Below are 24243 nucleotides of genomic sequence, written 5' to 3'. Positions count from 1 at the left end.
TGGATCTCAATTTACCTGAAGACATCCTAAATTCAATTATCTGCAAGGAGGTGGGCTGGGTATTCAGAGTCACACATTTAAGTCAGTTCTAGAAACTAAGAAAGTTTCATTTCTATTACAGTTCCTGATTTTATAACTGTAACTATTACAGGGTAGAATGCCAAAAAGAGCACTGGTCCTATTCCTATGTGATCTTAGGTAAGTCACTTAACTACTTGGGGCCTCATTTTCATAATGTATAAAATGGAGTTCGATTCAATTCCACAAACAATTGATGAGAAGATTCGGCCAAGCACGGTGGCTCATGCCTGCAATCCCAACACTTTGGGAGGCTGATGCGGGTGGATCACCTGAGGTCAGGAGCTCAAGGCCAGCTCGTCCAACATGGTGAAACCCAGTATCTACTAAAAATACAAAAACTAGCCCAGTGTGGTGGCATGCACCTGTAATCCCAGCTACTCGGGAGGCTGAGGCGGGAGCATCATCTGAGCCTGGGAGGCGCAGGTTGCAGTGAGCCAAGATTGCACCACTCAAGCCTAGGTGACAGAATGAGACTCCATCTCAAAAAAAAAAAAAAAAAAAAAAAAAGAGAGAGAGGGAGAGAGAAGATTCTTATTGTTTTGCTCATTATAAAAGCTATACAACAAATGTTTACAAAGCATATGAAGGTGAATAAGATGTGGTCCCTGCTTACCAGGAGTTCACAATATGGTGGGGAAGTAAAATCCTCAGAGAAAGTCTTGCTATAATAAAGCTATGAAAGATATATGAGGCCGGGCATGGTGGCTCACGTCTGTAATCCCAGCACTTTGGGAGACCAAGGTGGACAGATCACGAGGTCAAGAGATTGAGATCATCCTGGCCAACATGATGAAACCCTGTCTCTACTAAAAATACAAAAATTAGCTGGGCTTTGTAGCGGGCACCTGTAGTCCCAGCTACTTGGGAGGCTGAGGCAGGAGAATTGCTTGAACCTGGGAGGCGGAGGTTGCAGTGAGTCGAGATCATGGCACTGCACTCCAGCCTGGCAACAGAGTGAGACTCCATCTCTTAAAAAAAAAAGATATATGAAGAGGTGGTTGGGTGCAGTGGCTCACGCCTATAATCCCAGCACTTTGGGAGGCCGAGGCGGGTGGATCACGAGGTCAGGAGATTGAGACCATCCTGGCTAACATGGTGAAACCCCATCTCTACTAAAAATACAAAAAAAAATTAGCCAGGCGTGGTGGCAGGCACCTGTAGTCCCAGCTACTCGGGAGGCTGAGGCAGGAGAATCACTTGAACCCAGGAGGCAGAGGCTGCAGTGAGCCAAGATTGAGCCACTGCATTCCAGCCTGGGTGACAGAGATAGACTCTGTGGTTGGGAGTTTGAGACCAGCCTGACCAACATGGAGAAACCCCATCTCTACTAAAAATACAAAATTAGCCGGGCGTGGTGGCGCGGGCCTGTAATCCCAGCTATTAGGGAGGCCGAGACAGGAGAATCGCTTGAACCCAGGAGGCGGAAGTTGTGGTGAGCCGAGATCACACCACTGGACTCCAGCCTGGGCAACAAGAGCAAAACTCCATCTCAAAAAAAAAAAAGAAAAAAAGATATATGAAGAAAGAGCAGGGTCTGTTCAGGGAGCATGAGACATAGCTAAAACGTGAGATGCTCAGGAGGTGTGGTTATGAGGAAGGAGGCTGGGCTGGCAGAGGCCATAAACTAGCTATGGCACGTGATGTGCCAAGTGAACTTGCAGACTGTTTTATTTGACCTGCATAGTGTTTTGGTTTAAATATTGCTTAAAATTAACTTGCTTGTCTTTAGTTGAGGTATTGGCTCTGTAATTCACCAAAGTCTTCACCTCACACAATTAAGTCATCTGCCAGGCATGTTACCTGTTTGCAACCCCCAGTATGGATCCATAGGGCCTCTTTCAGGTCAAAAATTCTCTATTTAGTGGTTGCAAAATGGCAGTTCACAGCCCATAGCTAGCCTACTGACATGTTTCAACAGAGGTTATTTTTAGGAATTTGAATGAGTCTTTTAACACTTAAATACTAGATTTTTATGAATAATCTTTTAGGAAAAAATAATTTACCAAAGTGACCCCAATAGAAACTATTTATTTATTTATTTATTTTTGAGACAGAGTCTCTCTTTTGCCCAGGCTGGAGTGCAGTGGCACGACCCTGGCTCACTGCAACCTCTGCCTCCTGGGTTCAAGCGATTCTCCTGCGTCAGCCTCCTGAGTAGCTGGGATTACAGGCACCCACCATCGTGCCTGGCTAATTTTTGTATTTTTAGTAAAGACAGGGTTTCACCATGTTGGCCAGGCTGGTCTCGAACTCCTGACCTCAAGTGATCCGCCACCGTGACCGGCCGAAACCATTTAAGTAGACTAATTTTCTGATTTTATTTCCTTTTTTTTTTTTTTAATTTGGAGACAAGGTCTCACTCTACGCCCTAGGCCAGAGTGCAGTGGCATGATCACAGCTCACTGCAGCCTCTACCTTCCCAGACTCAGGTGATCCTCTCACCTCAGCCTCCAAGTAGTTGGGACCACAGGTGTGCACCACCATGACTGACTAATTTTTTAATTTGTAGAGATCTGGTCTCACTACGTTGCCCAGGCTGGTCTTGAACTCCTGGGCTCAAGCAGTCCTCCCACTTCAGCCTCTTAAAGTGCTGGGATTAGAGGTGTGAGCCACCATGCCCAGCCTAAATAGATTAATTGTCATAGAAGTAGAGAAGCTGTAAAAGAGGTCTCTCACCACTACCACCACCTAAAAAGAAAAAAGCAGCTGGTCCTAAAGGTTTCACAGGCAACTCCAAACAACCTCAATGTTTCTTCAACCGTTCCAGAGCCTAAAAAGAAGGAAAACTACCAAATTATTGTAATGAAGTGAGAACACTGACACTAAAACCTAATAGAGGTTGCACAAAAAAAGAAAGCTACAGATTCATCTCATTTATAAATATTGTTTTTAAAATCTTAAAATATAAGCAAATAGAATTCAGCAGTACCTTTAAAAACATATCATTCTGGGAGTGCAAAGATGGTTAATTATATAAACATAATTCATTATGTTAACATAGCTAAGGAGAATAATCACAGGATCTTCTATAAATTTTTGTTTTTTGACAGAGGTGCATGAACATGTCACCCCTATGGCCCAGTGGGGCTCCAATGTCCTGGGGACCCTAGTAAGACTGCAGGGGGCCGGGTGTGGTGGCTCATGCCTGTAATCCCAGCACTTTGGGAGTCCAAGACAGGCGGATCACAAGGTCAGGAGATCGAGACCACCCTGGATAACACGGTGAAACCCCATCTCTATCAAAAATACAAAAAAAATTAGCTGGGTGTGGTGGTGGGCGCCTGTAGTCCCAGCTACTCGGGAGGCTGAGGCAGGAGAATGGCGTGAACCCAGGAGATGGAGCTTGCAGTGAGCCGAGATCGTGCCACTGCACTCCAGCCTGGGCGACAGAGCAAGACTCTGTCTCAAAAAAAAAAAAAAAAAAAGACTGCAGGGAGCATGCCTCAGAATTGTCCACTTGAGAGCTGCTCCTGGAGGCATTAACTTCCCAGCCTTTCTGGGTTAAGCACTCCAGTGGCCAGAGGGTGACGGTGCTGAGAGTAGCAAGCTATCACATCAGCCTGTGCGGCAATGAGGGGTGCTGAGAAGATCCAGAAGGTTAATGCCAACAGAGAACGCTATGGCTGCAGGCCTTAGGGAGAGCTGGCAAAACTCGTAGTTCTCCAAAGAAGCGGGCTACACCTTGAGGGCACAACTCACAACACCTTCAGTAGAACATTGGGATGGTGATGGACAGGCTGGCTCTGGTCCCACTGGGACCAAGGAGAAGTAGGGGAGTGGGGTGACCAGGGAAACACACAGATGTTCCATTTTTATAGCCCTACAGCTGCCAAGCTCCAACTGATCGGAAGAGGAGAGGGCTAAACCAATTCACATACTCACACAAAACCCTGTCAGAAGAAGCTTCACTATGAAGCCAAGAGAATTCCTGCCAGCCTGGAATTCTACTCTAGTCCTTTCTCCACACACAATCCCACAAGCAGCTTGTCCAGAAGAACTCACTTCATCTAAAGGGGAGTTATAGTAAAAAAGAAATAGCACAAGACTTATACAAATATATTACTGAAAAAAGCAGGAGAGGGAGGCAGGGAACAGGAAAAACAAATGGCAGATGAAAGACAATCACCAAAAAAAGAAAAATAAAAAAGCTAACATGAAACAGATGATAATCATGAACAACAAAGAAGTCAAAGGGCTTAATGAATTTTAAAACAAGAGATCAAAGCAAAGATGTAATAGTTCAAAGAAAAGACACTGAGACAGCCAGAGGAGACGACACTGGCAGAGCTCAGGAAAGAAGGGATTTTAAAAATAACCGTCTCAGAAGAGAAGGTCATTCCAGAAACATCAAAAAGAAAGCTAGCCTTGCTGAGAACAGAAGATAGGACTGCAAAAAGCAAATGAAGGAGTTGGGAATGAATGATTTAAAAAGAGCCAAGAGGCCGGGCGTGGTGGCTCACGCCTGTCATTCCAGCACTTTGGGAGGCTGAGGCAGGTGGATCACCTGAGGTCAGAGGTTGGAGACAAGCCTGGCTAACATGGTGAAAATCTGTCTCTACTAAAAATACAAAAAATTAACCGGGTGTGGTGGCAGGCGTCTGTAATCCCAGCTACTCGAGAGGCTGAGGCAAGAGAATAGCTTGAACCTGGGAGGCAGAGGTTGCAGTGAGCCAAGATCATGCCACCACACTCCAGCTGGGTGACAGAGCGAGAGGAAAGAAAAAGCGGGAGGAGGGGGGTGGCGACAGAGCAAGATGAAAGAAAAAGGGGAGGGGAGGGGAGAGGAGAGGAGAGGAAAAGAAGAGAAGGGAAGAGAGGGGAAGAGAAGGGAAGGGAAGGGAAGGGAAGAGAAGAGGAGTATGGCAGTATAGAGACAGAGAAAGTGAGAGGTAGGGGCAGGCATGGTGGCTCACGCCTGTAATCCCAGCACTTTGGGTGGCTAAGGCAGGAGGATTGTTTGGGCCCAGCAGTTTGAGGCCAGCCTGGGCAACATAGCGAGACCCTGTCTCTATAAAACAAACAAACAAACAAAAAAAAATTAGTGGGGCATGGTGGTACGCGCCTGTAGTCCCAGCTACTCATGAAGCTGAGGCAGAATAGTTTGAACCCAGGAGTTTGACGCTGCAGTGAGCTAGGACTGCAACACTGCACTGAATTTTCTGAATTACTAATGTCACTGAGCTTGGATGACAGACTCTGTCAAATGAAATACTAAGTGCTGATGAGGATGTAGAGCAACTAAAATTCTCATTCATTGCTGGGCCCTGGATTCTACCCTGGCTAGTATTTCTACTTTCTGAACTTTAGTTTGCCCATCTGTGAAGTAAAGGGGTTGTCCTAAGGTTCTATGAATCAAACACATGTCTATAGAAAGAAAGGTGGCAATATGTAGCAAAATATTTCAGTCAGTCCTCTTTTGGGATTACAGCTTAAGGAAGTACTGGTATCCCTTACCATCCAAGCTCTTGCTATCAGAATGCTTCCTTTTCAAACTCAGAGACCAAATAGATTTGATAGTAATAGATGCTTATAATTCAAAATCAGAACAAGCTTTAAGCAATATATGATTATCACATTATTTTAATGAAAAATCAGAAATAATCTAAGTGTTCAGCAATAAAGCAATATTCTTTACAGTGCATCCAGACTGAGTCTCCTAAAACACAAATCTGATCACATCCTTCCCCTGCTTTAAGTCCTTCCATGGTTCCTACTGTCTATGTTAAACGTGGGTTTGAATCCCAATCTTGCCATGGATTGGCTGAACCTGGGCAAGTTAATTAATCTCTCTAGACCTTAATTTCTCATCTGTAAATAAAGTATCACACATACACAGATGTTCAAGAATGATATGGTTTGGCTGTATCCGCACCCAAATCTCATCTTGAATTGTAGCTCTCATAATTCCCACGTGTTGTGGGAAGGACTCAGTGGAAGATAATTCAATCATGGGGGTAGTTCCCCCATACTGTTCGCATGGTAGTGAATAAGTCTCACGAGATCTGATGGTTTTAGAAGGGGAAACCCCTTTCACTTTCTCATTCTGTCTGCCTGCTGCCATCCATGTAAGATGTGACTTGCTCCTCCTTGTCTTCCACCACGATTGTGAGGCCTCCCTAGCCACGTGGAGCTGTGAGTTCATTAAACGTCTTTCCTTTATAAATTACCCAGTCTTGGGTATGTCTTTATTAGCAGCATGAGAACAGACTAATACACTAATAATAATATCAATGCCTGTGACTTTTTTTTTTTTTTTTTTTTTTGAGACGGAGTCTCGCTCTGTCGCCCAGGCTGGAGTGCAGTGGTGCAATCTCGGCTCACTGCAAGCTCCGCCTCCCGGGTTCACGCCATTCTCCTGCCTCAGCCTCCCGAGTAGCTGGGACTACAGGCGCCCGCCACCACGCCCGGCTAATTTTTTGTGTTTTTAGTAGAGACGGGGTGTCACCGTGTTAGCCAGGATGGTCTCGATCTCCTGACCTCGTGATCCGCCCGCCTCGGCCTCCCAAAGTGCCTGTGACTTTTAAAAATACTACATACTAGAACTTACATATTCAAGGAAGTATTATCTCTTCATAACCATCGGTTTTAAAAAAAATGACGAAGTATATATTCTGTGCCAAACCCTACACCAGTTCCCTTATATATATTTTTCCTCCTCAACTATTCAGAACCATCCTGTGTGGTAGTTACTATTTCCAGGCTCAGAAAGATAAGTGATTACCCAAAGCCATGTCATAAAATAACTCATAGCGGTTCTATTTGTAACAGCTCAAAGGTGGAGACAACCCAAATGTCCTTCAATGGATGGTTAAATATACCATGGTACATCTATACCATGGATTACTACTCAGCAATAAAAAGGACAAACTATTGATACAAGCAACCACTTGGGTGAATCTCCAGGGAATTGTGCCAAGTGGAAAGAGCCAAGCCCAAATGATTATACACTATATGATTCCAAGTATGTAACATTTTTTAAATAACACAGTTATAGACATGGAGAATAGATTAGTGGTTGCCTGTGGTTAGGGATAGGGGAAGGGAAGATGAATGGATGCAATTATAAAGAGATAGCACGAGGGATCTTTGTGGTGATCAGACAGTTCTAGATATTGTGGTAGTAGTTGCATTAATCCACACATGATAAAATTGCATAGACCTACACACACACATACACACACAAATGCATGTATGTAAAACTGGGAAAATGTGAATAAAGTCTGTGGATTGTACCAATGTCAATTTCCTGGTTTTGATATTGTACTATAGTTATGCAAGATGTTACCATTAGGGAAAACTGACTGAAGGGTACATGAAACCTCTCTGAACTATTTTTGCAACCTTCTATGAATCTATAATTATTTCCAAATAAAAAACTTATTATTTTTTTGAGATGAAGTCTCACACTGTCACCCAGGCTGGAGTGCAGTGGCACGATCTCAGCTCACTGCAACCTCTGCCTCCCGGGTTCAAGTGATTCTTCTGCCTCAGCCTCCCAAGTAGCTCGGATTACAGGTACCTGCCACCACGCCCAGCTAATTTTTTGTATTTTTAGTAGATATGGGATTTCACTATATTGGCCAGGCTGGTCTCAAACTCCTGAACTCGTGATCCGCCTGCCTCGGCCTCCCAAAGTGCTGGGATTACAGGCGTGAGCCACCGTGCTTGGCCAATGAAAAGCTTTTTAAAAGACGTATTCTCCAGTGTGATGGCTCTGATAAAAAAGAAAAGAAGTATCCAAGCTTCTTTTCCACAACCCTCAACAACCAAGTGCCATCAAAAGGCACTGAGGTCTCTGAAAGAGTCTGGGACTCATATGAGAGCTCTGCCTTCTCAGGGATGGTCTGCAATCCACATTTGTCCTCTTTCCTTTAATCAACACTGAGGCTACCTAGGAGTCAGGCCTTGTGTTGGAAGCTAAGTGATATGAGATGAATGAGTTATGATCCCTTCCCAAGTGAACTCCCAATCTAGGGATAAAGAGGCCTAATAAGATAAGAGTTTGGACTAAAAGTCAAAAGATTTCTGTCCTCATGGAACCACTTACTAGCTTTCTTATTTTGGACCAATCCTTCATCTTCTGACATCTTGGTTTCTCAATCTGCAAAATTCAAAAGAATGAAATATAAATGTATATTTTAAGCTTAATCTGGGACTTCTGGGAGGGTTCAAGGATATATGTAAATTACATGAAAGTAGATAACTGCATCCCTTTTCGAAGAAGAGGCATTATATGTTTTTTTTCAGACTCTGGGAATCTGAATGTTTTAACTTTTATCATGGACATTTTCAAGTATATACAAAAGTAGAGTGTACATACTGCCAATCTTTCAAGCCTTCTAAAGTGCTGAGATTACAGGCATGAGCCACTGAGCCCAGCTAATTTTTTGTATTTTTAGTAGAGACAGGGTTTCATCATGTTGCCCAGGCTGGTCTTGAACTCCTGAGCTCAGGTGATCCGCCTGCCTATGCCTCCCAAAGTGCTGGGATTACAGGCATGAGCCACCGCGCCCGGCCAACTACTGAGCCAATCTTGTTTCATTTATTCCCTCCACATTATTTTTTACTGCTGAATCACTTTAAAGCAGGCTTACCGGCCCACAAAGGGCTGGATTTTTAAATTCCATTTCTAAGGGCCCTTCCAGTCTAACATTCAATGACTCTAATAGATCTCTCAGGTCCCTCCTCCTATCTCTAATAATTCACGATTTCAATAGGGATGGAAGAAATAGACTAGAGATCTAACATAACATCTCATGATTCCAGGTACCACAAAAGTTCATTCCCTTTCACAAGAAGATAAGAACTAAATTTTAAACATGGAATTCTAGGACATTTATGATTTAACCCCCACCAGTGTTCCAACCTCATCTCTCACCCCTTCTCCAGATCCCAACCACTTTCCCATATAGCCTGCAGTTTCCACAGTTTTGCTCCTACTATGTGCCTTTGTACAGGCAGTACCTTCTACCTGGAATGTCCCTGAGCCCCACCCATTTTCTTCTTGAGTCTCGGCTTGAAGTCTCCTCCCCAGTGAAGACTTCTATCACCTCTTGCCTCCACAGAAGGGTTAGTATGCTCCCTTAGGCCTGGAAACTGAGTACCTGTTACCACACAGGGAATAGCACTGTTGGTCACTCTGGGCAGCAAACCCAACTACTGAGGGGCCAGACAGAAGTCAAGGTTTGAAGCCAGTAGGCATAACAAACACTAAGACCCTGCTTTCTCACCTCTAAAAAGAAAAGAGAGAAAAATATCAACTCTAAATAAAGCAACAACCTGAGAGCAACAGTAAATGCCAACAACATTCTATTTCAGAGAACCATAGGGAATGGTTGAGATTGAGACCAAATGGGACAGAGTATCTTGTCTAAAGGAAGTCGTCTCTACTCAGTGTCAGCTGATTGTTGACCGGCAGGAATTTGGGTCCAGTGTGGCCAGCTCTTCCGTTTTTTCAAGAAAAACTAGAAATCCAGATTTGCATGTGAAATCTCCCAATTTTTACATGTCAGCAACTAAAAAACATTAAAGGCCCACTGCAATGACTTTCAAGGTTTTCAGGCTATGTTAATGATTTCATGAGGGTCCACTTCCACCCATCCAAAGGAAACATCCTATGGTAGGGGTAAGTTTTATATCAGGGCTAATAGCATGTTAATGGTTGTTAAACCTGCTCCTCCATCCTGCACGGGCTCAAAAGGACTGCAAGGTCATAGAAAACCTTTCATATGAGGCCCCTGTCCTTTCAGGGCCTCAGTTTCCCCTTCTGTAAAATGAGGATATAAAACCTATTTGTGGCCCGGCGCGGTGGCTCACGCCTGTAATGCCAGCACTTTGGGAGGCTGAGGAGAGTGGATCACCTGAGGTCAAGAGTTCGAGGCCAGTCTGGCCAACACGGTGAAACCCCATCTCTACCAAAAATATAAAATATTAGCCGGGTGTGGTGGTGGGCGCCTGTAATCCCAGCTACTCGGGAGGCAGAGGCAGGAGAATCGCTTGAACCCGGTAGGCGGAGGACTCAGTCTCAAAACAAAAACAAAAACAAAAACTATTTGTGAGTCAGCTACCAAACAGAAAACCACCTGGCCGGGGGCTGTCAGGGCCACGTGCTTTTACCTACATCATCTCACTGAATTCTCAATTACCTCTGAGAGGTAAGTTCTATTACATCTACATTTTACTGAAAAGAAAACAGTAGCTCAGAGATAGCAAGCAGTTTACCTAATAAAAACAAGAGCAAACTTCTTAAAAGCCCTTTCTCTCCAACGGCTTAACTTATTTAATCCTCCTAACAACTCTGAGCTGGGTATCGTCAAAGGGGATTCCACCAAGGTAGCCTCACTCCAACACTCTAACCCAAGGCTGCTCAACAGAAATATAATGTAAACTGCACATGCAATTTAAATGTTTTTAGTAGCTGCATTTAAAAAGTAAAAACACAGGTGAAATTAATAACATTTTTATTTGACCCAATATATGCAAAACATTATATTCCAACAGGTAATCAGTATTAAAAAGTATTGAGATAATTTTTACATCAGTTTTTTCGTACTAAGTCCCGTATTTTACAATATAGCACATCTCAATTCGCTATATTTCGAGGGTTATCAACTAGCTACGTTGCAAGAGCTCAGTCAACTCAGGCGGCCGGCGGCCACCATAAGGGGCAATGCATTTAGAGTTCACTTATTAAATGCTGAAGTTAACAGAACCCACAGAGCTGCATTTCCCTTGGTTTCGGAGGACACGCGAAAAATAACAACAGCAAAGGGTTCTCGAGCATTTCCTTCGCGCCAGACGGTGTGTTGTACTTTGTCATCGTCGCAGTAAGGCCGGTGCTATCGCCCTCCTAGTTTGACCAAGCGAGAGGACTTTCTCCAGATGGGCCCCTCCCGAGAGAACCGCCGCCGTCCCGCTCTCCTGTTCGGGTCACCGGCCGGGCGCCACTCGAACGAGCCCCGGCCAGCCGTCACCCTAATCATTCCCGAAGGAGGGGCCATCAGAGCTACAGCTCATCAGGGTCAATCAGGAGGGGCGCCCGCACGGAAAGGTCACCTGCAAACCGAAGCGGCGCACGGATAAGGTCCGGGACTTGAAGTCTACCTCCAAACATTCAGGCTCCTCCTCCGACTCCTCCTCGAACTGGCGCTCAGAGGCGCCACCATTCGGAAGGAGCCCAGGCCACACGCAGCTCGCCCTCCCGCACCGCGAGGGCAGCAGCCGCCTCATGCGACTCGAGAACGCTAGAGGGCGCCGCTTCCGGGAGCCAGCAAGCGGCTTCCGGGTGCTCGCGCGCCGACCTGGACGCGGAGAAGCCAGAGACTTTCGCTTCCGGCTGCCGCAGGCGTTTCGCTGGTGCAGGTAAGCACTCTCGGCCGGTCCTGAGTCCGACTCCCTCAAGGGTGACGCGAGCTCTGCCCTTTAACCGGAAACGTCTCCCTGCTCACCCCACCCCCGCGCAGACGCAGTGCTGAGCACACAGCTACCGAACAAAGAGTGACGCCCGGAGCTGGAGGTATGGCGGCTACGGAGCCGATCTTGGCGACCACTGGGAGTCCCGCGGCGGTGCCACCGGAGAAACTGGAAGGAACCGGTTCGAGCTCAGCCCCTGAGCGTAACTGTGTGGGCTCCTCGCTGCCAGAGGCCTCACCGCCTGCCCCTGAGCCTTCCAGTCCCAACGCCGCGGTCCCTGAAGCCATCCCTACGCCCCGAGCTGCGGCCTCCGCGGCCCTGGAGCTGCCTCTCGGGCCCGCACCCGTGAGCGTAGCGCCTCAGGCCGAAGCTGAAGCGCGCTCCACACCAGGCCCCGCCGGCTCTAGACTCGGTCCCGAGACGTTCCGCCAGCGTTTCCGGCAGTTCCGCTACCAGGATGCGGCGGGTCCCCGGGAGGCTTTCCGGCAGCTGCGGGAGCTGTCCCGCCAGTGGCTGCGGCCTGACATCCGCACCAAGGAGCAGATCGTGGAGATGCTGGTGCAAGAGCAGCTGCTCGCCATCCTGCCCGAGGCGGCTCGGGCCCGGCGGATCCGCCGCCGCACGGATGTGCGCATCACTGGCTGAGCGGTGGAGCTGCGGGCGGCCAGGGCCGGGCGCTCTGTGCGGACTGGGGCCATGATCGGGTCCGGGGGCCTGAGCCTGGGACCCCACCCCGTGTTAATGAAAAATGAGTTTTGGCAGCGCCTGTGGTCTGGTGTGTCTCTTTCATTCGTTCTTTATTGGGTTTATTTTACCAAGCTTGTTTCCTACCGCCTTTCTGGCTGGTGGCGAAACGAAGTTGGGAGTCCATAACAATAAGGCCTTCGTTGGCTATGGTGGGATCTTTAGATGTTGACTGAACCTAGGTTATCCCTCTACCACACATGGGAAGTTTTTCACCTGGGCTCCCAAGGACCCACTTGGATTTCTTACACGCAAAATAGCTGGCTCTATTAAATGCTCACTTAACTGGCTACCTCTATACCAATATGGGCACCAACTTGCACCTGCCCTTTGGGTACAGGCTTCCCAAAATGTCCAAGTTACTGGGCCATTTTAATGTGAAGTGTTTACTGCACACCTTCACAGAGATAGGCTAGTTCTTGTGAGCTCTGGCTTATGCCGCCAGGCTTGCTCAACTTCCTTGCCAAATTTTAGGCCTGTGGTAGGAATAAAGCAGAACTAGTTGAAGTAATGGATTATCTACATTACTGAAGCTACTCATTTTAATGTCTCTCCGGCTGGCTCCCTTTTGGTGTTTAAACTAGCATAATCGTTTACAAAGGGAAGAAAGAATTTGGCAAATAATGAGGACCTGTTCTGAAATCTTAAACCTACTGTGTTTCCAGAGGCTTCTGCCCAACCAGTGAAGGAGGTAGTTAGGGTCCATGGACAGCTTGGATTGGTCCCAGATAGGTCCTATTGCAGTGAGTGCCATTTGTTAATATAAGGAAGGCCAGACTTGTCTTCCTTGCACTGCTCTCAACAATCAAAATCAGCCTGCAGTTCACACCACAAAGCATGAGTGAGACTGGGCTGGAAGTTGGTGAGGGGCATTTTGCTTTTGAATATTAAAGACAGACAAATTGAGAAGTATTTTTGCATTCTTGGGATTTCTTGGCAGAGTTTGCACCTGCCTCCCTGGAAAAAGATAGTTGTTTAGAAGGTAAGAACAACCTTCTTTAAAAGGTAATGTTTAAAGAAGATTAGAATAGGTGAAGAAGGACAAGCACAGTGGCTCACGCCTGTAATCCCAGCACTGTGGGAGGCAGAGGCGGTGGATCACTTGAGATCAGGAGTTCGAGACCAGCTTGACCAACATAGTGAAACCCCCATCTCTACTAAAAATAGAAAATTATCTGGGTGTAGTGGCACATGGCTGTAATCTCAGTACTTTGGGAAGCCAAGGCGGGCGGATCACTTAAGGTCAGGAGTTTGAGACCAGCCTGACCAACATGGTGAAACTGTGTCTCTACTAAAAATACAAAATTAGCCGGGCATGGTGGTGCACGCCTGTAATCCCAGCTATTCGGGAGGCCGAGGCAGGAGAATCGCTTGAAACGAGGAGGCGGAGGTTGCAGCGAGCAGTGATCGCACCATTGCACTCCAGCCTGGGCAACAAGAGTGAAACTCCGTCTCAAAAAAAAAAAAGAATGGTGAAGGACTTTATACAGTCATGCATCTCTTAATGGGGATACGTTCTGAAAATGAGCCCTTAGGCAGTTTTATTGTGTGAGCCTCATAGAGTGCACTTACGCAAACTAGATGGTGTAGCCTACACACACCTAGGCTTTGTGATAGAGCCTACTGCTCATAGGCTACAAGCCTGTACAGCATGTTACTGTACTGAATACTATAGGCAGTAACAATGGTAAGTATTTGTGTATCTATACATAGAAATGGTTAAGTAAAAATATAGAATAGGCTGGGCGCGGTGGCTCACACCTGTAATCCCAGCACTTTGGGAGGCCGAGGTGAGCAGATCACGAAGTCAGGAGTTTGAGACCAGCCTGACCATCATGGTGAAACTCCATCTCTACTAAAAATACAAAAATTATCTGGGCTTGGTTGCAGGCAACTGTAATCCTAGCTACTCAGGAGGCTGAGGGAGGAGAATTGTTTGAACCTGGGAGGCGAAGGTTGCAGTGAGCTGAGATCGCGCCATTGCACACCAGCCTAGGCAACACGGTGAGGCTCCATCTCAAAAAAAAAAAAAACATTTATATATATATTTATATATGTATATATACACACACACATACATATATACACATACACATATATACGCATATATACACATATATATACACATATATATACATATATATATATCAAAGTAAAAAGAGTTTGCGGGACTGGACATTGTTCTGGCTGGGTAAGTGGTGAGTGAATGTGAAGATGTAGGACGTTACTGTACGCTACTCCAGAATTTATATAAACACTGAACACATAGACTAATTTTTTTTTGTTTGAGAGAGGATCTCACTTTGTTGCCCAGGCTGGAGTACAGTGGCACAATCTAGGTTCACTGCAACTTCTGGCTCCCAGGCCTAGGTGATCCTCCTGCCTCAGCCTCCCAAGTAGCTAGGAATACAGGCGCATGCCACCATGCCTGGCTAATTTTTGTAGAGATGGGGTTTCACCATGTTGCCCAGGCTGGTCACGAACTACTAAACTTATTTTTTAAAATTTTCTTTCTACAATAATAAATTAGCCTTAGTTCACCATAACTTTTTGTTTTTGTTTTTTGTTTTGTTGAGACAGTTTCACTCTGTTGCCCAGGCTAGAGTGCAGTGGTACGATCTCGACTCACTGCAACCTCCTCCTCCTGGGTTCAAGCAATTCTCCTGCCTCAGCCTCCCAAGTAGCTGGGACTACAGGCATGCACCACCATGCTAATTTTTGTATTCTTAGTAGAGATGGGGTTTTGCCATGTTTGCCAGGCTGGTCTTGAACTCCTGACCCCAGGTGATCTGGCCGCCTTGGCCTCCCAAAGTGCTGGGGTTACAAGCGTGAGCGACGGCACCCAGCCTTTTATTTAGAGACAGGGTCTCCATCCTCAGCCTCCCTAAGTGCTAGGATTACAGATCTGAGGCACCTTGCCTGACCAACTTTTATACTTTGTAAGCTTTTAAATTTTAACTTTGACTTCTGTAATAACACTTTGTGTTTACACACATGGTACAACTATACAAATATATTTTCTTTATATCCTTATTCTATGAGTTTTTTTCTAGTTTAATTTTTTTATATATATTTTACTTTTTAGATTTTTGTTAAACACTAAGACAAATCCACGCATTAGCCTAGGCCTATGCAGTAGGACCATCAGGACATCACTAGGTGATGGGAATTTTTCAGCTCCATTATAATCTTATGGGACTACCCTGTATATGGGGTCCATGGTTGACAGAAACGTTATATGATGCATGACTGTAACTCAACAATATGTAACTGAAACATAGCAACAAGAACCTGTTTTATTTTTTCCAAATACAGATACAGAAGTCTGCGTGTTTTGCAAATATTGCTTCAAAGCAACATTTCTATATACAGCGCCTTCTGTTCTAATAGCGCGTAAACATAGATATGTATCCACAGTGCAATGTTGGCTCATCAAGGATCCACCTTGCATACACTTACCACTTAAAGAAACAAAATGATTAGTCAAATCGGAACTATTTTTGTCAAGGTAATTTTTTATAGGTGGATAGTTTTTCTAAAGACAAAACTTAGGTAGTGCACATATTTCTTTCTTTTCTTTTATTTTTATTTTTTTGAGACGGAGTCTTGCAGTTGTCGCCCGAGCTGGAGTGCAATAGCGCAATCTCGGCTCACTTCAACCTCCGCCTCCCAGGTTCCAGCACTTCTCCTGCTTCAGCCTCCCAAGTAGCTGAGATTACAGGCGTCCACCACCACGCCCAGCTAATTTTTGTACTTTTAGTAGAGACGGGGTTTCACCCTGTTGGCCAGGCTGGTCTCGAACTCCTGACCTCAGGTGATCCACCTGCCTCGGCCTCCCAAAGTGCTGGGATTACAGGCGTGAGCCACCGCACCCGGCTGATAGTGCACATATTTCTAAATGGTAACAGCAATGTTTGCAAATAACGGTTTCCAGTGCTCCAACATAGGGTTAATTCACCTTGACCCAGGAATTGGGAATGGAGCCCCTCAACATGGCTTTAAATTAGGGAAGCACACTGAGGTTATAAGAACTTGGGGAGTCTTCTCTGCTTCCCTAAGAACAAAAGTCACAATGAATGAAATGGGATTACTTCCTTTACCAAAAATTTAAACAATAAACCCAATAATGGCCAGTTGGCAAAATTAGGGCAATTCAGTTTCTGCTTACATCGTTGAACAAGACATGAAATTGACTACCTTAAAAGTTACAGCTTCCACAGATGTGATTAAAACTCAAATGTATTTTCAGAAAAGAAAAATCAGTAATCTAATAATACAACAATCATCACATCTCACAGCTGTGGCTACAGAAAGCCATCCTGTTTCTTCCCTTTTCAGACTGCATGACAGAACTCTCACAATGCAGCTGTCTGAACGTGCATGCCATGCACGCCTGTGCATTTCTTCCCATGCCAGAAACACCAACGTTAGCAGTGAGAAACAGCCTCTTGTAGAGGAATCGTCAGTTTTGTTATAGATGTTATAGCCACGTGTATTCTCTCTGATGGACAGCTATAGCAGATCAGCTTATACTTGTCCTATAATTCATTATATATCAAATGGTAAGCAAATCACTAGACAGAACATTCCCTGAAATAGATTTTAGTACAGAGGCCTGAATTCATGTCCACAATGACCTGTGCTTAACTATTCCAAAGGTCGCTAAAGATACTGTTACTACTATTGAGATATTATTGGCTACTTCACGTTTACATAGTAAATGTTTGCAGCATATAACATTACAGACTCATAAACCCATAATTAACTTATAAGTGTTAATGGACAACTGTGCTTTGATTTTTGCCTTTAGTGATAAGAAAACAAAGTAGTGAAATGGGTCACTCCTCAAAGCATGGAACATTTTAACTTTACCTAGTAAGGAAAAACAAAACAAAATATAGCAATTACATGTGGAACCGTAACCTGCAAAAGTAACACAAATATTGTCTCAAAAGGTACAAATAGGTTGTACCTGGACCTTAAGCAGCATAATCACCTTGCTCTCACAAAATAATACAAACAGGAAATGTAAAATGTTAAAGTATAGTAACAAAACAATTCTGAAAACGCTGACTACTAAACATACCCTTCAGGAAGGAGAAAAGCCGCGCATGTAGAATTTGAAGTTTGTTTACAACAATATAAAATAAGGTAATTCCCCAAACCACATTCTTTGTAACAAATCTTTACAGTGAAAGAGTTTGAAATTTTGGGAAACATTTTTGGACATTAAATAGAACGGGGAAGCTGTCAATATTAAGAAGTGGGTAGAAAATGCTGTCCTTTGGGTTCCAGACCCTGCCTGCTTCGGTTTGGAATTCCTCTTAGATTCTTATTACTGTGAGTGAGATTCTAGTTCTTCCATAGGCTGTATGGGCTCTGCTACAAAAGCCATAACCCAGCCAGCTCTGGGGTGAAGGCATACAAACTTGTCCCCAGTACCATGAAGTCATGCAAGAGATGTGGTGAGAAAAGTGAAGAGTCCTAAGGAGAAAGCAGGGCAGCCAAGACTCTGCTCCTTCCCAACCTCCACAGCACGGTGAGCTCACAACATTCCTATGAAGCTAGAAAAGGAAAATGATGCCTGCTGCCCAAACACCATGCCAGGAAGAAACCAGGGAGTTGGCATGTGCCCCAACCTGACAGAAAAGTCAATTAAATAAACTCCAAATTGAATTTACAACTGTCTCCAACTAAACTTTTTTGGCTCTCATTCCGTTTATCATCAGTGGCACGATTTCAAGTGAAGTTTGTGCAAAAAGACTCTCTTCATTCAACGATGTGCACAGAAGAGGGGAATCCCAAGAGTCTATTTGCTACCTTTATGGTAGGCTTCGAGATCAGAGTGTCCTCCCGCAGCCAAAATGGCCTCTTTGTCCAATGTCCACCACACTCCTGGCCCAGATCCCTGAAGTCAGTCGGTGTCACGTGCATTCAGCATGCTAGGTTTATTTATTTAAATATGCGAAGCTCCTCCTGCAGGTGCCCCAGGATTGTGCCCCCATGAGTTTTGGGTGCCCAGTTTCATGTTGAGCAGCAGAGGGCGATCTGCTGCACCTTGCCCAGGTCCATCAGCAGCTGCTTGATACAATGCTTGAGCTGCGGAAGCCTGGCCAGCGGCTCAGGGGGCTCCAGTTCCCCAGTGTAGTCCAGCCAGCTCTCCAACACTGTCGGCAGAAGAGAGAGATGAGACCTAGTGAGCTCCCAACACTTGATTTGCAAGAACATCAGCAAGCATTTCAGCACCTTATTCCATCAGACACGGGGTAAGGGAGGAAGGGCCATTTCAGCCTCCATGGGGCAAGGGAGGAAGGGCCATTTCAGCCAACACTGTGTCAACACCTGCTCTACAAAGTGGTACTCCCAGGACAAAACACAAATGCTTTAGAGCAGCACAGTCCAAAAGAACTTTCTGCGATGATCAATGGTCCAAGTCTGTGTCATCCAATACAGTAGCCACTAGCCTTATGCAGCTATTGAGCGCTGGAAACATGGCTAGTGCAACTGAAGAACTGAATTTTAAATTTTATTCAGTTTTGGTTAAACAGCCACACATTGCCAGAGGCTACTGTTACCAGAGTCTAGAAGTCTTGGAAGGAAGCACCTTTCTGAGTGTTACCACTCACTCTTTAAAAAGCTTTCCCAGCCGGGCGCGGTGGCACATGCCTATAATCCCAGCACTTTGGGAGGTCGAGGCGGGCAGATCACAAGGTCAAGAGATCAAGACCATCCTGGCCAACATGGTGAAACCCCATCTCCACTAAAAATACAAAAATTAGCCAGGCATGGTGGTGCCCGTCTGTAGTCCCAGCTACTCAGGAAGCTGAGGCAGGAGAATTGCTTGAACCCGGGAGGCGGAGGTCACAGTGAGCCGAGATCGTGCCACTGCACTCCAGCCTGGCGACAAAGCGAGACTCCATCTCAAAAAATAAAATAAAATAAATAAAATAAAATAAAATAAAATAAAATTAAATTAAATTAAATTAAATTAAAATAAATAAAATAAAATAAAATAAAATAAAATAAAAAATAAAAAGCTTTCCCATGTTGAAAATCAGAGAGCCTGGTGTTTTAGCATCCTGTCAAGAAAAATGAAAATCTATAGGGTCTTGAAAAGGTCTATTTGTATATCATAAACTCTGATTTGCTTCATATTAATTCCTGATTGATACACAATCATCAGTGGCACAGAATACTCTGTTATTATTTTCTCCCTTTATTTATTTACTTATTTATTTATTTTTTTGAGATGGAGTCTCACTGTGTCGCCCAGGCTGGAGTGCAGTGGCGCCATCTCAGCTCACTGCAATCTCTGCCTCCTAGGTTCAAGCGATTCTCCTGCCTCAGCCTCCAAAGTAGCTGGGATTACAGGCATGTGCCACCACGCCCGGCGAATTTTTGTATTTTGGTCTCAAACTCCTGACCTCAGGTGATCCACCCACCTCGGCCTCCCAAACTGCTAGGATTACAGGCATGAGCCACTGGGCCTGGCCTTTTTTTCTCTTTTGAGACAGAGTTTCGCTCTTGTTGCCTGGGCTGGAGTACAATGGCAATGACCTCGACTCACTGCAACCTCCGCCTCCCGGGTACAGGCGATTCTCCTGCCTCAGCCTCCTGAGGAGATGGTATTACAGGCACACACCACCACGCCTGGCTAATTTTTGTTATTTTTAGTAGAGATGGGGTTTCATCATGTTGGCCAGGCTGGCCTCGAACTCCTGACCTCAGGTGATCCACCTGCCTTGGCCACTTTGAAAGTGCTAGGATTACAGGCATGAACCACCATGCAGGGCCCCTTTAAATATTTAATGTAAGATTTCAGGTATTAATTAACATCATCATTGATTCAATATCTAGAAAGCTGTCTTGCTTGTGAGAACAAGTATTTCTCTACAGAAAGATGTTTGTTCTTCCCTAAGCTACCCCCTAAAGCTCTGGCATTTAGGGAGAGACCATCTGGGAACCCTGAACCTTTGACAAGAACCACCCCCTACAGGTAGCCCCTGTGCTATCCCAGCCTGCCTGTAGCCTTTCTAGTCCATGCACCAACCTGTACTGAGCACCTTCTGGACCCTGGAGTGCAGCAAAAGAAAGGCCCACCCAGTACCTCTTCATCAAGTAGCCTGCAACCTACTGAGCAATCCTCTCCTGTCCTCAGATTCAGCCCTACCTTCCTCTCCACCTTTCTAAATCCTCTGTTTCCTGTGAGCTATTCTTTAGGGAAGCCTTCCCCAACCCTATACCCTGAATCTGGTCCTTGTGTTACAGGTGCTATGGTATCACATGTTCTCCTTTGAGCATTTACTATGGTTTGTCATTACAGGTAATGGGATGATTTGATTAATATATGTCTCTCCCACTAGATCAAGTTCCATGAGGGCAAAGGCTGAGTCTGCCTTGCTTGCCACTATATCCCTAACACTCACCTGTGTATGAAATGTGGCAAGCCTGCAACAAACACAGCGAGAGAAGGAATGTGTGGTCCAGCAAAGTGCCCTACCCATTGCTCTGGGCCCTATGTAGTTTATCCTCCTCCATCATATTTCTTGTTGGTATTTGGGGGTTCCAAGAAGGAGGAACCCTCTCTCTTCCTAATTCCAGCAAGTACAAGGACTTGGAAATAAGAAAAATAAGACCACCTCCTCAGACTTAAGCTTGAAAACCATTAGTAAAAGATCAGTCACGTGAGAGGAACTAGTGGCCTGCTGAGCAAGAAAACTGCATAGTGACCAGTTTCAAAACACCAGTAAGTCTTTAAAAAAAACTAGAAGGAGACAGGGGACTGTTCAGCAAACAGGCAGAAGAATAAATGGAGAGGCTGGACGTGCACGCCTGTAATCCCAACACCTTGGGAGGTCAAGGGAGGTGGATCACCTGAGGTCAGGAATTCAAGACCAGCCTGGCCAACATGGTGAAACCCCATCTCTATTAAAAATACAAAATCAGCCAGGTGTGGTGGCAGGCATCTGCCTGCTACTTGGGAGGCTGAGGAAGGAAGAGTCGCTTAAACCTGGGAGGCAGAGGCTTCAGTAAGCCGAGATCATGCCACTGTACTCCAGCCTGGGCGAGAAAGAGCAAGACTCCGTCTTAAAAAAATAAAATAAAATAAAAATAAATAAATGGACTAAAGGCAGTCAGGACTGGATGGGTCACTCCAACAGCAAAGAGAGTCAGTCAATCTTTTGCAAGATGATCCTACAGTTGCTGAGAGGCCCCTCTTAAGGTCACCCTAACTACCTCGGAGCTAGTTCCAGGCTCACCAAAGTCATCCCGATACTACGGTGGCCCAGGAGGCATGCACAGTGGGAAAGCGCACCAACGCTCAGACTGGAAGAGTCTAAGCCACTCAGTAGTGCCTGAGCTTGGTTAACAGGAGTGTGTGGAGTTCCTGAGATGGAAGCTGTCTGTCTAGGTCTGTTAGGCTGAAGAACAAAGCCAGGACTGTGGGAAGTCAACAGCATCTCCTCTGGACCCCAGCATCCAGCAGGCCACCCTCTCCATACCATGTGCTGCACCATCCCAAGTGTCTTTTAAAGATGCAGAACAGCTTCCAACTAGCATAGTGGTTGCTAGCAAGACAGAAGGTTACAGAGGAAAAATTTCTGTTCAAATACACTAAGATCATGTGTATAGAGACCACTGCTCACCAAGGCAACATTTTTTATTTAAGAAAATAATATCTCTAATGCCAAAAGACTTTTTTACTTTTCATGGTCATTAAATATCCTTTGTCTTTTAGTTTTAAAGTACTGTTCAGGCCGGGCGCAGTGGCTCACACCTGTAATCCCAGCACTTTGGGAGCCCGAGGCAGGCGGATCACGAGGTCAGGAGATCAAGACCAGCCTGGCCAACATAGTGAAACCCCGTCTCTATTAAAAATACAAAAATTAGCCAGGCATGGTGGCGTGCACCTATAATCCCAGCTACTCGGGAGGCTGAAGCAGGAGAATCGCTTGAAGCCAGGAGGTGGAGGTTGTGGTGAGCCGAGATCGTGCCACTGCACTCCAGCCTGGGCAACAGACCGAGACTCTGTCTCAAAAATAAATAAATAAATAAAGTACTATTCATATAACTACATAAATAATTAAATAATGGCCAATTGTAAAACAATGGCATATATATATATATATATATATTTCATATAATAGCTTACTAGGCTTTTTTTTTTTTTTTTTAAAGAAATGGGGTCTTGCTCTGTCACCCAGGCTGGAGTACAGTGACACGATCATAGCTCACTGTAACCTTGAACTCCTTGGCCTCCCAAAGCACTGGAATTACAAGTGTGAGCCACCACGCCAGGTCAGCTTTTAAATTTTTTTAAATTTTTTATTTTCAGACTGAGTCTCACTCTGTTGCCCAGTCTGGAGTGCAGTGATATGATCTCAGCTCACTGCAACCTCCGCCTCCTAGATTCCCCTGCTTCAGCCTCCCGAGTAGCTAGGATTATACGTGTGCACCACCACACCCAGCTAAGCAGTCCGGCTTTTTAAAAAAGGAATGTTACATCCAAATTCCTATTTTAAAACTTGGTTATGAAAGCTTAGTTTAGGGCTGGGCACGGTGGCTCACGTCTATAATCCCAGCACTTTGGGAGGCCAAGGCGGGCGGATCACGAGGTCAGGAGATCGAGACCATCCTGGCTAACACGGTGAAACCCCGTCTCTACTAAAAATATAAAAAATTAGCCGGGCCTGGTGGCGGGCACCTGTAGTCCCAGCTACGCGGGAGGCTGAGGCAGGAGAATGGCGTGAACCCGGGAGGCGGAGCTTGCAGTGAGCTGAGATGGCACCACTGCACTCCAGCCCGGGCAACAGAGCGAGACTCCATCTCAAAAAAAAAAAAAAAGAAAGAAAGCTTAGTTTATCTTGGTGTTTAAATAAAGAGTTGATTCCCTAAAAAGGGATTTTGATTAATCTTAAATACTATGCAAAAGTCTGTTTACCTAAATAAAATCTTTAAGCTTTATCATTTACTTTAATGCTTTCTTGGTATCTCTCTCTGGGCCTAGAGTCTTAGAAATGTACAGAATATGTGGCTCTGAATTAGCAAGACACACAAGAGGTCGTCTGTGAGGCCAAAGAAGGGGGTTCAGGCCTACCATCCTTGCCACACTGCCCATTCGGCAGGGCTAGAGAGGCCGAACCTGGCTGAAGAGAGGATTAAGGAAGTAAGATGTGAGTAGACTTTAACTTCTCCCTCAGGGAAGGTCCCTGTGGCAACAACCGAACATTCACCCTGTTTCCATGGTGCTAATCCTCTTTTCAGGGACTCAGAGCCACTCCTACTGCCATTCTCTCAAGAGCTACACTTTTTTGTCTAGCATTATATCCTCCTTCAGCTCTCTAATAATATGTTTTTCACAGACAGTGGCATCAGTTACAATCCCTTTTTTTTAGTTTATTTTTTTAGAGACAGGGTCTGTGTTACACAGGCTGGAGTACAGTGACATAATCACAGCTCACTGCAGCCTCCAACTCCTGGGCTCAAGCAGTCCTCCCGCCTCAGCCTCCCAAGTAGCTGGGACTACACCCCTACACTTGGCTAGTTTTTTATTTTTTTGTAGAGACTGTGATGCCCAGGCTGGCCTCAAGCAATCCTCCCACCTTGACCTCCCAAAGTACTGGGATTATAGGTGTGAGCCACCACACCCAGCCTAGGTCTTGCTGTCTCTCTCACTGTCCTCCAACGGGGCAACTCTTTTTCCAGTCTAGCCAGATCATCCACCCTGAGTCCTCTCCAGTAGGAAACACCATCACTCTCCTTAAAGCTCAACTTCAGTCTCAGGAGTTTTAGGAAGCCCTCCTGTTAGCACTCTCCTTCTCTGCATTGACATCAGCCACATGTGTCCCGGCCACACCTCATGGCCTCACTTGTATAACAGATGGCATTTTCTCCTGAGTTATTTCATGTATGTTTTATATTCCCAGTTACAGTAAAAAATCATAGCTGGACTGTACCCAGAATCCTCAAACAACATTTCTTTTTTAACTGGGCTCCATTTTCAAC

The 24243-nt window shown here is 45.4% G+C and overlaps 3 protein-coding genes across 14 annotated transcripts in view; 1 reads left to right on the top strand and 2 right to left on the bottom strand.

Moving 5' to 3' along the window:
* Window positions 1–11539, bottom strand: part of CNBD2 (cyclic nucleotide binding domain containing 2) — a 74674-nt gene extending 63135 nt beyond the window's left edge. The window contains exons 1-2 of one of the 3 annotated variants that reach the window (XM_009437110.3): window positions 11137–11539; window positions 8129–8182 (exon numbers count right to left, since the gene is read on the bottom strand). In XM_009437110.3, the coding sequence (XP_009435385.1) occupies window positions 8129–8182; window positions 11137–11310 (228 nt within the window). In that variant the 5' untranslated portion in view covers window positions 11311–11539. The remainder of the gene's footprint in view (window positions 1–8128; window positions 8183–11136) is intronic. The other 2 variants (XM_063802876.1, XM_054674693.1) reach the window with 2 other exon arrangements.
* SCAND1 (SCAN domain containing 1) lies at window positions 11309–12259 on the top strand. 2 transcript variants are annotated; one of them, XM_009437002.3, is made up of 2 exons: window positions 11309–11442; window positions 11544–12259. In XM_009437002.3, exons 1-2 carry the CDS (start codon window positions 11309–11311, stop codon window positions 12136–12138), a joined length of 729 nt encoding a protein of 242 aa, XP_009435277.1. In that variant the 3' UTR covers window positions 12139–12259. The 2 variants fall into 2 exon arrangements, with proteins under 2 accessions (XP_009435277.1, NP_001074949.1); NM_001081480.1 differs by lacking the exon at window positions 11309–11442 and having other exon boundaries at window positions 11599–12138.
* Window positions 12260–15515: 3256 nt separating this feature from the next.
* Window positions 15516–24243, bottom strand: part of PHF20 (PHD finger protein 20) — a 184482-nt gene continuing 175754 nt past the window's right edge. For all 9 annotated transcript variants that reach the window (XM_001165874.6, XM_054674689.2, XM_063802871.1 and 6 more), the window contains one exon: window positions 15516–18404. In XM_001165874.6, the coding sequence (XP_001165874.4) occupies window positions 18262–18404 (143 nt within the window). In that variant the 3' untranslated portion in view covers window positions 15516–18261. The remainder of the gene's footprint in view (window positions 18405–24243) is intronic.

Source organism: Pan troglodytes, chromosome 21, assembly GCF_028858775.2.
Source record: "Pan troglodytes isolate AG18354 chromosome 21, NHGRI_mPanTro3-v2.0_pri, whole genome shotgun sequence".
Taxonomy (NCBI): domain Eukaryota; kingdom Metazoa; phylum Chordata; class Mammalia; order Primates; family Hominidae; genus Pan; species Pan troglodytes.
This window is presented reverse-complemented; position numbering and strand designations above follow the sequence as displayed.

Bases quoted from the DNA above. Each gene is read 5' to 3' on its own strand.
- SCAND1 (XM_009437002.3), top strand. From the start codon at position 11,309: ATGCGACTCGAGAACGCTAGAGGGCGCCGCTTCCGGGAGCCAGCAAGC. The intron at 11,443-11,543 runs GTAAGCACTCTC...ACCCCCGCGCAG, and splicing joins CAGGCGTTTCGCTGGTGCAG to ACGCAGTGCTGAGCACACAG.